General features: G+C 33.1%; 1 protein-coding gene across 1 annotated transcript in view; it reads left to right on the top strand.

Moving 5' to 3' along the window:
* LOC118182601 (lachesin-like) overlaps positions 1 to 12,679 on the top strand; it is an 886,001-nt gene that overhangs the window by 731,053 nt on the left and 142,269 nt on the right. The window contains exon 5 of the mRNA XM_085815905.1: positions 2,052 to 2,180. Within this exon, the coding sequence (XP_085672031.1) occupies positions 2,052 to 2,180 (129 nt within the window). The remainder of the gene's footprint in view (positions 1 to 2,051; positions 2,181 to 12,679) is intronic.

Raw genomic sequence — 12,679 nt, 5'->3', positions numbered from 1 at the left:
GCCCGATATGGCGACCGTAAACACCAATAACCCTGAAAATGAAAAGAAACGTAAAATTGCAAACCAAATTCCTTTTATTGAAACTGAAAAACATCTGATTAAGAAAAGTATCACATAATAATAGTGCGATTCCTACTTAAAATAGCCTTGTTGCTTCATATAACCAATTTCAACCATTCATTTACGCTTTAGATTTGGCGGCAATTCCCTTTCAGCAGTCTGCTGATAATTCTTCACCTAAGCTTCCACCCCTTGTTATATACAATCTGTGGTAGACTGTTTTTTTTTTTTTTTTTTTTTTTTCTAATTCAATAGTTAAGAAAATCTGCTCCATCTATTAATTCTTTCCAAGAAAGAGATTACCTTTAAGTTGTCATATCTGAAGAAGCTTATTAATGCGCGTTAGCACGCTTTTTTTGTGTAGAAAGAATGTCGAAATCGTAAAATTTTAAAGCCGACAGACCCTTAAAATTAGTTGTTAGAGGGCTTCACTCTCTTGCCCCATGGACGTCGTACGGAATGCGATCGATGTCTTGGGATTCAAAGTACACAAAATCCCACGCCTGAAGAGATACAGAAACGAGATGCCACTCCTTCCCTTTTGTGTTGAAATATACAATAGCCTGAAAGCAAACTTCGTTTTCAACATCACCGAACACATCAAAATTGAAACTTTCCGAAGCAACAAAATATAAAAAATAATACTGTCAGACCGGGTGCTTGTATTTCCTAATACTATTAATCTTAATCTCAGTGTTTTATACTCCAGTGTTCTTACCGGACTAGAACAGCTTTTCTCCTTTCCCCAGTTATAAATTTATTGAATTACTCAAGATCCAGATAAACTCTATATTGTACCACTATACTTTCGACCATAATTAAGATTTCAAATTAACCTGCCAAGAATCCTATTTACATGGGTATAGGAAAGCCGGATGCCATAGCCTTAGGCCTGAGTTTGGACCACGGCGAAGGCATGGATGTTGGTAAGTGTATGGCGTCTCTACGGTATGGAGTATTTAAAATACTGTCCAGCTGGTAGTTCTCTCAAGAAGTTGGTAATAGAAAAAGAGGGAATAAGAGACACTTGGATTCGTCCCCCGAAATGAGCTCCATCAACACTGGCACGGAGCTGAGCAAAGTTATCTTGATACTATAAGCGACCAAAAGCCAAAGACAGAAAAAAATCTTTTTCTGTTTTGGCCCTGATAAAAATCGTGGAGCTAATCTGGCTACGTTACAGATCAGAAAGATTAGTAATAGTATCAATCAATACAAGCAGAATGTGAAATTTTTATCTCGTATTTTTAATAATGATGCCTGTGGACCTCATCGTTTCCTAATTTGTCTGGCTTGAAACTGGAAAATACCTTAATGATAGCACAGTATCGGTTGTTTGCAAGAATACATAGTCAAGGACAGTCTAAATGCTACTGCTGCAGTACTGCTCGTTCCCAAACAGCAATGAATGTCAGATAAGGATACGATAGCCTTGTAATTTTTTTAAATGAAAGTAACAGGCGCACGCAATAAATGCATTTATTTTTTGAAATAAAGTTTACATTTGGAAAGAAGTTTCAGGTTATCTTCGAAGAAATATAATCGAAGTATTATCACTAAAACGAATGAGTGTTTTTGTTTTTATTTATTTATTTATTGTAATTTAGTGTGATAATATTGTTACTCTGTATTAAATTTTATATTTTGATTATACTGTGTTCTCTTAAAACATTGTTTTGTGTTTTTATGATTATCGCTTTTCTTTCTAGCTTGCAAATTGTGGATATCACAGTTTAGTTAGCGAAGGTGATAAATATCAAAGACATTTTTAGACTCATTAATCTTAGTATTAATCCTGTTGTAAAACTACTCTTTAAATAAGTACTGACATATTTAAATTCAATTGCAAAATTATAAGTATTAAGAAACAGAAGGATTTATATTTCATAAATCATTGAGACGAATTAGATAATTTTTAAATCGAATAACTTAATTGATATTTAATAGGCATAACAGTTTTTCGAAAATTCATATATTCTTTTCTTTTTTAGAAGTTCTGTTTGAAGGTGCCGACCTGACGATAATCAAAGTTAGCCGACTGAATATGGGGACCTACCTGTGTATTGCTAATAATGGAATTCCTCCAACTGCTGTCAGAAAAGTAATGCTACACGTACATTGTAAGTTCTCTGCAATATTTATTCAGAACATTTGAGAAACTTTAATCTTTATGCTACTAGTTTCTTCTAAATGGGCATTTACATTTTTGGCCATTGAAACAAAGAAAAGTCTTTAAATCGGCATAAATTAAACAAATAGTACATGAACAAAAGAGACTGTACTGAACTTTACTGTATAGAATATCATGTATAACTTATTTTAGTTTGCTATTAAAAAAGCCTTTTAACATATTTTTTTTTTCTTCAAAACTCTAGCATGGTATTAGAAGTTTCTTTCTTGGTTAAAATCACGGATACATTAAAAGTAATTTTTAATTTTATCTGAAGGAGGAATGGCAGGCGTAAGTAAAACGTGTCAGATAATACCACATTAAATTATTAAGAAAAGGTGTCAGAGAGAAAAGATGTCAGAGACTCATTACCGTCTTCTCTTTTTTGACAAGTTCCCTCCTTCTGAATAATATCATTAGAACATTAGAGAAGTTTTACCTTCGGTTATAAGGTATTCCTACTGCCTTCTTAGCATGCCTTCATAGTGTAGTAGTCAGCACGCTGGGCGCGTATTCCAGAGGTCCGTGGTTCAATTCCCGGCCAGGGAGTTGCTTAGTTTTTATCACTCCTGCTTTAAAAATAACCTAATGACTCTACAGTGGCGCCCGAACTAAAAGGTTGGGGGACGATGATTCTCCACACCCAGGATTTGGCGATTCGGTCCCGTAAAAACCCCAGCCGCCCTTTAAAATGGGGAGTATATAAGGTATTTCTCCCGCCTTCTTAACATGCCTTCGTAGTGTTGCGGTAAGCATGCGGGCGCATATTGCAGATGTCCGTGGTTCGATTCCCGGCGATGACGTTGCTCATTTTTCATCACTCCTGCTTTAAAAATAACCGAATGGTTCTACACGGTTAATATTAATGCATTTTAATCCGTAGCTGCCTTAGCTTTCGTGACCAAAATTGTTGCCCATAAAATGAATTTTGGATTAATTCTAAAGAAACTGATTGTATATTTTTTTCCAAGCTTTCCAATATTTTGATGCGATAAAGTACTGGTTCAAATAACACGTCTTTCTAATGGTATAATAATACAAATCTCTTATCACGAGCCTTGATTTAACAAGAACCCGAATTTAACGAGGAAATCGAAAATACTTGTTTGCTTTTAACGAGCATACCCCGGATATAGTGATCTGCATTTTTGTGACTCATAAAATTTCTATTGATTTCCACCTCTCGAGCTTAGCTAATCCTTTCTTGGAAAGATTTCTTAAATATTCCGAAGTGAATGAAAGTTAGTGATGAGTCATAAATCTTGCGAATACTTGGTCCACGCCCTTTTTTATCTTAGGGAATGATTATGATTGAATTGCTACCAACGAATTCTACAAGTGTTATCCAGTCTGTAGACAAAGTGATCATGAGGTGTTTTCAATCAAACTTTCATAAGCACTTGATTTTGATGCTTCTCTGTCGAAGAGAAAAAACAATCTCAAATACTAGTGTAAGTACCAGAAGTGATATGTTTAAGGAACGAAGCATTTGAAAACATTGCATCAAAATGCATTACCAGTTGCTTCTGTAAGGCTGGAATGAACATTTCTCAAGAGGGTCAGATCACTGAAGAAGAAGATGAAGTAGACGTCTTAGATATTTTAGAAATTATCTAAGCAGAGAAGAATTTGAAAATTATACATCTGTTGACGTCAATGTTATCACTTTCGATATACTTACTCCCGAGAATATTGTAACTGAAATTTAAACTAAAACAGATTAAAAAGTAATGAAAGAGAAGATGATAATGACGAATGTGAAGAATTTCAAGCTGAACTCCCAACACCGTACTCAATGTCTTTTGAGTGCTCAGAAAATCTTCAAAACATTTTCGAAGCTAGTGGTGCAAATAATGATGTTTTTCGAGCCATGAATCTTCTCCGAAGAATAGTAACACAAGAAAGAGACAATAATACAAAGCAAATTAACCACCTTTCTTTTGTACTGTACAGAAAAATAATAATAATAAGAAGAAGAAACAGATTTAAGAAGAATATTTTACATTATGCCCAAAGGTAATTACGGCAATTAACGTTCTGTGTATTAACTTTATTTATTAAACATATGTTCGCACTTAAACCATAAAACTCAGTTTAACAGCAATATCGCAAAATAATTTTAAAATCAGCATATCTTGAGAATTTCCGATACACAGTCTCCGCGCTGCAGATAATTTTTTTTTTCGTACAGTGTTGCCATTGCTCGCTTTTAAATCGTTGAATTTGTTAATGAAAAATTCGTTACAATTTTTAAAAAATATGAAATAAACAAACGAAACAAAACAAATTCCAAATTCCAATTTGGGCTTCCAGTTGCCCATATTCGTGTGGAAACGTGTGTTATTCAAAATCTGATGGCTCTAGGTAGCGTTGTTTTATCACAATGCGAGAAACATACATATATTTATGCAGGTTCTACATTATTCAATTTCTTTAAATATAATACAGGACTTTAATATTTGGTGACAACAATTTGAAAAGTGAACTGACATTTAAAGTTTTCAACGCAAAATGCCAAAACGAAATTACTCCTCCTAGGCAAATTGGCCTTTGGACTAATAAAATATATATATAATATAGTAAGTATGTATGGATTTTTATGATTTTTACACGAACCCCTTTTTATACGAACAGTCGGTTATAATGAGGAAATATCGCCATCCTTTCACCCTCGTTATGACCGAGTTCGCCTGATGTATTTGTAAGTAATCTCTGTAACATTTTTCAGACGTCTACAGCAGGGTTACTACGTTATTAAGGGCTCAATTAATTTCGACTCTAGAAGTATCTATATCGTAATGGTACCTTCTAATATTATATACTATATATACTAATATTATATACTTTCTATATTATATACTATATATACTGTATATGGTACTTTCTAAATTTAGAATGCCTTGAGGCATTTTCCTTCAGTCTGGAAAAACCTAATTTTGGTACAATTGCTTTCTATAATATGTTCTTCGACAAAGAGCATCTGATTGCATCCTACGTTGTACATACTGTCTTCTGTGTGTGAATCAAAAGTATTTGGGACATGCAATTTTAAGTTCTAGTTTGCATGGCTATAACTGTGCTTTTAATTTGCGTTGAAACACAATTGCCATTTATTCGACATCTAATGACCGATTCCGCATTTTATTTTCTTAAAAGTGTTTAAAAATAGCTTATATAGTTAAAAGTGTTTTGTAGATCATATATAATTTGAAATTTTAAGAAAAATAATCTTCCATGATGTGAGTTATTCTGCAGCTAAAAGGAAATGAAAATGCTTCTTTATAATATTCTTTTGTTATTTTTCTTCAAAATACATTTACTACTATTAGTTATGCTGTCTAGTAATAAATTACCTATTTTATTGTATATGCAGATAGTTAATGTTTCGTTAAAATTATAGAATTAAAAGTAAAATGCAAAATAATATTTCTATATTATATACTCTTTCTTTGAGGAAACTTTTATCTTTGCGTTCTTTCTCTTTCAGAAATGATTGGGCCATGTACAGCAAACTAATAATTCTGAGAAAAAATGAAAGACCAATATTTTGCATTAATCTGAAATATAAGTGACGTACTTTTATCAACTTCTTCCACTTAGATAAAAATAGTAGTAATGCTTTCTGCGTCATTTAAAGATGAATATATTAGAAACGAGTTTAAATTTCTTGGCATTAAATGAGCACTTTCGATTTTTCATTCTGTTTATTAATAATTCAGAAACTCTAAATATTTTATTAATATAATTATTACTTCTTTATGAATTTGTAATTAAGTGCCACAAGTGTATATTTTAAGGTAAACGTATCCAACAATTGCTAATATGCTAGTTTTCACGTCTAAATATTCAGTATTAAGTACAACTTCCAGAATACGTCATGTCGCATTACTCTCCAGGCTTCACTAATTGAGAAAGCCAGAAGACATTCAATAGACTTGTTGGCGGAAGTTTAATTTAAAATTAATAGCAATTATGATTAACTGAAGATTGTAACGGTCATTAAAATGCGGAAGTTTTCCGCACAAATTGGATATGCTTAAGGAGTTGTTAGAGCGTCGTCCTTCTCAACTGTTTCTATTCACACAGCCGTCTGGTATCTACAGTATCGCCTTCATTTCCTATTATACCGATCTTTCGTTTCCATACCTTCGAGCTGAAACCATCTGAGACAGACCTTAATCATATACTGGTTTGATCTCCCTGTGCCAAGGCATCAGCGCTTGTTTTAATCATGGAACAATATCGCCGGACGCCTGATCGATTCTTCAAGTGAGGAGAGGGAAAGGAAGCATTTTAATTAAAAGCATTGGGAAATCCGTCGCTAGCAAATATTTAACCGCCTAATTGGAAGTTCATATGTAAGCGATTGGGTGGGAAACTGGAATATTAAACATATTAATAAAATCTTCTCGTTTCTTTGCTTTAATTATGCTTCGCTCTGTTGCCCTTAGAGTGTTTTGTTGACTTTAGAGTATCTTGCCTTCAAACGCTGTGTTTCCTACTTTAAACTGGTGCAATGAGGTATTATATGGATGCATTAAAGTTCTTGTTAAAGAATGGGAATCTAAGCTACTAATTACATCGACATAAATAGAAGCATCAATGGAAGAGATGAGATAACTTTTACTTTTAATTTCGATGTTGTATTGATTCCTCTTCCGCATTCAATTAACACTTCTTCTTTTACATTCAATTAAAAATGAATTTAATTCAATTTTGTGATATTTTCATTGAAAAGAGACTATTTTCGTAGAAGAGTATCATTCGCAATTCATTATACGAAAACTAAAGTTCAAAAAGTCCTTATCCCTTTTACATATGAATGGTAGCACTTGAAGAAGAATGCTACCGTTCATTGCCACAACCTGTATACGGCCTGTAACTTTAAAAAAGGAACTTCGAGGTAATTTTATGCCTCCTGATATGACGTAATCACGGGAACAACAGTTGTGGAAAGAAAGTCGATTTGCTTAATATTTTCTCTAACTTCATTTAAATATTAGCATGTTTCGCTTCATGAAAAGCGCGTGAATGAAAGCTGACTTAAACTATAGTCTCAAATGAAGTGGAAAGAAATGAGTGCTTTGGGATGATAATCAGACGATCGCAAATGGGAAGTGCTCGCAATGGACTTGAAGTTCCTATTTTATAGAAAGACACTATACCCTGTAAGACTGTGCTGCTAAATTAAAAATATGTCAATAATTTGTATCAGTTAATTAAATCACAATTATTAAAGATAAGAAACTTTCATCCAGATAGTATATAAAAACAAAGAACTAAGTAATCAACTAAATGTATTAATATCTAGTTATTCAGTCTTTGGAAAGCAGTAGTCTGGTAAATATTATCATGTTAAAGAATAAAGTTTAAATGATGTGTTTTAAAATTGACATTGAATTCTAAAGATTATATAACCTGATACAATTATTTGCATTTATAAATGCATATTTAACTCTCCATAATTATTAGATGTGTTTGGATCTCTGTAAACGTTTTCGATTATATAGAATTACAATACGTCTCTAATAGCTTATGACAGAGAGAGAAGGATAAAAATTAGAATTTTAAATCTAAAGAATGTATAAATAATTACCATTTTTAGCCCAAATGGCGTTAGCCCAGATAGGCTGTTAATTTCGTTTTTGAATTTTGCGTTGATTCAATATAAACCGCGAATCACTTTTTAAAGTATTGCCCCCAAATATTAGAGCCCTGTGTACACCGTACAATATCAGGAATGGAAACTTTCCATAGTATATTGTTGAAAATATTTTCATTGCAACTGTTCAGCGTAAGAAATCCCGACTCTTTGCACCATGTCTCATGTCCATTACAGCAGGCTGAAGCGTATACATTAACTGATAACAAAAAATCTGGACGGATGTGTAAATAAAGTTAAATAAAAGTTACTTTTCTCAAACTCCCAAAGGAAGAAATCATCTGACATAAGATTTGGAGAATGGAATGGAGAAGATGCAAGATTGTTCCCATCTGCAGCGTAGCGGATCCAGAGGTGTGGAAGAACACATTTATACATTATTTAGCGCATATGCCTGTGCAAATATAAGGAACATCTGTCTTTTTGCAGAATGTAATTGCTACAATTTTCATTCAGTGTACTTGCATATGCAACCAGGAGAAAGAATCAAACTTCCTACATGCCAAAAAGTGGAGTTGCAATAATTGTTTAAAGGAAGAAAAAAACAGCGTTTCTTTTGACTTTAGACTCCTTTGATCAGTGCACAAAAAGCAATGATTTTTTATATATCTTGATACTGCGTATTTTTTTAAATTTGCAAGGAATTCATGCTTTAATATAATCACACTTCTGGATGTATAAAACCAGAGCACATAGAAAGCCTTCTCCCTCTGCGAGGCCGGTTTCGAAATTGGCCTTGCGACCTTTCAGTAAGCACGAAGCAAATTGTTAGTAATTCAGGAGAAACATAGATGATTGCCGGTGCTAATGGTGGAAGTTGCATCTGTATAAGGTGAGACATAAATTTATTATTTATTTTGAAACCCCTTCATTCGTTTCTATATGCCCAAATGCTACGCATGGTACAATGAATAACTGAAACGCTTAAAACTGCCTCTGTTTCTCTTTCCCGATGGTGAGCTTGACAACCATAAACTGGATTTTGTGGCAAGATTATAATGTCAGATACCATAAACAAACAAACAAAAAAAAAGATACAGAAAAAGTACCATAAAATAAATTTAGAGTTGCACGGTATAAGGGTACTTCTAACCTCTGCATTATTAAGATAAAACAGAGGGCGTATTAAAAATCTGCTATAACAGTCTCCCAATTTAGTTTTGCGTAACTATATTTTTAATTACAGTTATTAGTCCAAAGGGATTTGAGTCCCGAAAGACTATTGTTTTCGTTTTGGCATTTTGCGTCGGACTCCTATAAATGTCGGTTCACTTTTCAAACTGTTACCACAAAATGTTAGAGTTCCGCATTATATTTGAAGAAATTAAATAATGAAAAATCTCATAAATGTATGTATATTTCTCGCATTGTGATAAAAGAACGGTACATAGAGCCATCCAATTTAAAAAAACGCCTCTTTGGACGTAATTTAAAATCTGAAACATTTCAGATTTTTTTAAATATAATTTTACTGCTAAGAATAAAATTTTCGAGATCAGATTTCTACTAAAATTGTTGTTTTTAGTTACGTAAAAGAAGTGCCGGAGCATTCTTATTTAGGGGTCCAGTGCGCTCCGTCTAGAATTATGATTTATCCCAAATACTAAGAAGTACCGGAGCAAGGCTCTGGTGGGGTCCGGCGCAAATTAAGCTCTGGTTATAGAACACCATACTACGTGTTTATCCATTAAGTATTTGCATATAAAGTTGCTGTTTTGTAATGTGTACTAAATTTTCATTTCATTGTGTATTTTATTTGCTTATACCTTTGATATTATTAAGTCATGCATGAGAAACAAGTAATATTAGAATGTTCTAGCTAAATTTATAGTCTTTAGCAGCTAGAATCCTTAAGAACAGTTAGCGACTAATCGCTCGGTTCTAATTCGTCAATACTAAGTCGAAAGAAGTGTTAAATATTTTTTTCATTCAGCTCAAAATATTCGCAAATGGCACCTCTAGGGCTTACAGGAAGCCTCTAATTGGGCTTAAGACAGAAAATAAGAAACTAATCTAATGCTTATAAGGTATTTCTCTGGCTTTCCTAGCGAGCCTTCGTGGTGTAGTGGTCAGCACACTGAGCCGGTATTTCAGAGATCCGTGGTTCGATTCCCGGCAAAGGCGATTGCATATTTTTCAATCTCTCCTGCTTCCAAAAAAAATTCCTAAAGTCTCTTACATGCTAACTAAACTAAAGCCAGCCAAAGTTGCACAAAAGTAACTGATAGAGATAACCCTTATTGAATATCACCTGCGAATACTAGTAGGAACGTAACAATACGGCTGAACGTAGTAAGATTAGCTTTAGGCAACGAAGTGGCCAGAAGCCAGAACTGGCTCTATTAAAAACTTCTAAGCTCTTCTTCTGAAGTAACGGGGACTTCAATTTAAACACTGGTTCTACCTCATTTACATAAAACGCGATGCAAAAAACTCATTCTGGCAGGGAATTCTAGGTAGAAAACATTAAAATAAAGGCAAATTTATTCACAAATAAAAGTAACTGTTAGGAAATTAAAATAAACCCCTAAAATATAATCACTAAAACAATATAAATGAGAAACAAATATAATATTAATCCATAGGTATCCTATTTATTCGCCTCTTCAAGAATGTAGTGATTTTATAAAATAAAGTAATTGATCAAAACAAAGACATTCGTGTCCATTGTGATGAATTTGATTTAACGCAATGACAGTAATATTACCATTTTAAATTAAAGACACAAATTCTAAATTAAATTTCATGATCTTTTGTATTCCTTCACTGTGTACTCTTTCAAGATAAATAGGCAGCGAATTCGAAACCTTGTTGTAAAGAATTGATCCCGTAGCAACAAATCTCCCTTAATATAAGTCAATCCTTATGCTTCATAAATTAGAATAAATTTTGCTTTTGTAACAGAAGTAAAGTCATTACATGTAATCCGCTTTGCCTTGGAGCGTTACGACAATTAATTTTGCCGCATATTGAGCAAGAAATTTTGTTTCTCGGGCCATCTGTTGCCTCAAAAGCTTTGGCATTAATGGGGACTAATTTGTAATTCAGAAAATTTCCTCTCATGTTTCGTCCCGAACCGTATGCATCAGAAAGTGAGCAGTGCTAGGCCCTCATTTAGCCTGATGATGTGTGTTGTTAATAAAGTTTTGATGCATATGGCGTGATTTATTGGATATTTTTTTTTCTCTAAATTAGATCGAGAAGATGAAGGGTTCTTAATATGTACCAATGCTTCGGAGAAAAATATATAACATGATACTAAATGCAACACAGTTAATTTCACTTTCGCCGTATATAAAGATACCACTCTCTGGTCCAAATATTTTTCTGTTCGCTTAAACGTTCTTTATTAGTAAATTACGTTGAAATAGGCTATTTGTTTTTCAACTATACTTTTGAATTTAAATTAAGGACTTAAAATAATCATTATAATTATAATAACTTCCTTAAAGAGAGATAAAATCTGTTTAAGTTAATATTCCAAGAGCGGCATGACTTAACTTATTTTGGTCCAACAGACAGATAACGGGGAGCAGAAAATTGCCAATTTAAAAAAAGGAATTACTGTTTTACCTCATGAATGCTGTTCTGGTGTAAGCTGGTGGTGTAACTGGAAAATTTGAGGTTTGGATCTTGGCGATAGCGCAGGTGATTTCCTGCCTATTCCGATTCTACAAAAATTTCTAAATATTTCTATATTGGCGTACGAGCTAAAAATATTGAGGACAATAACATGTCTCAACTTAGATTCGGTCAACTGGGTCTCATGCCTCTCCCGACACTCCTTTTAAATGAGGGAGAATGTAAGGAATTACCTCATTTCTCGCAATGCTGGTGTGATGTATGCGCTTAGTACGCCCCATCATCAGTCGAAAGATCTGTAATTGAAAGGCCAACTAAGTTGCAGTTGAATTTTAAGTTACCTGGCTTCCAAGAAACTAATATAATTTTCAAAACTGATTGTAAAATATACATTTTGAAGCCGACTCAGATCATATGTAAGTCACACCTACGGAAGGAAAAGTGAAAGAAGTAAAAGAGTGAAAATAAAAAAGATTTTTATAAGTGATGAAATAGAAGAAGTAAGTCTAAAATTATGGTAAATTCCTAAAATTATGTATATATATATATATAATTTATGATAAAATGTCACTGAATGGTTAAAAAATAATTCTGCTAGAATAGTAGAACTACAAAGATTTAAACGACATGATCAGAAATTACGTATGTGCGATTATAAAAATTAACGGTTTTTGGTTTTTAATCGGCGCTCATATGACAAGCTTAGTTCGTGCAGCTTAGATAGAAAATTGCCATTGTATTTTATGCAATACGCTTTGTAATCTTCTTCAATGATATTTCTTTAAGATCTTCTCTCGGCAGTAAAAGCTCTCAAAAATTGAATTCTTACCCCCCTAGAAAAAAAGTTAAAAATGTGCAGACATTGAAAGCACGAGACACTAAATTTAAAAAAAAAAAAATCTGATATGTACACCACATGTCTTCCTTTTACGGAATATTAAATTATACGCATTTTTTCTTGCATTTCGTTTAAACTTATTGGATTGAATTAAATCTACTTCGCCGACAGCGCATAAACCACAATAGAATAAATGCATTCTTTAAAATTCACTCTAGTATTTGTTTACCATAGCGACACTCTGGCGCTAGATTCACTTAACAGTATTATATTTCGTTCATATTATAACTCATAATGCATAAAATTTATATCATTTAAAGAAGAGAATTATCTAATCATTGCCACGTGTTCTATTCAAATACTATAA

Source organism: Stegodyphus dumicola, chromosome 4 (assembly GCF_044657685.1).
Source record: "Stegodyphus dumicola isolate Sdum_Otavi_A_Nest chromosome 4, ASM4465768v1".
NCBI classification, from domain to species: domain Eukaryota; kingdom Metazoa; phylum Arthropoda; class Arachnida; order Araneae; family Eresidae; genus Stegodyphus; species Stegodyphus dumicola.
The sequence above is the reverse complement of the archived record's forward strand: the minus strand, read 5'-3'. Positions and strand labels throughout refer to the sequence as shown.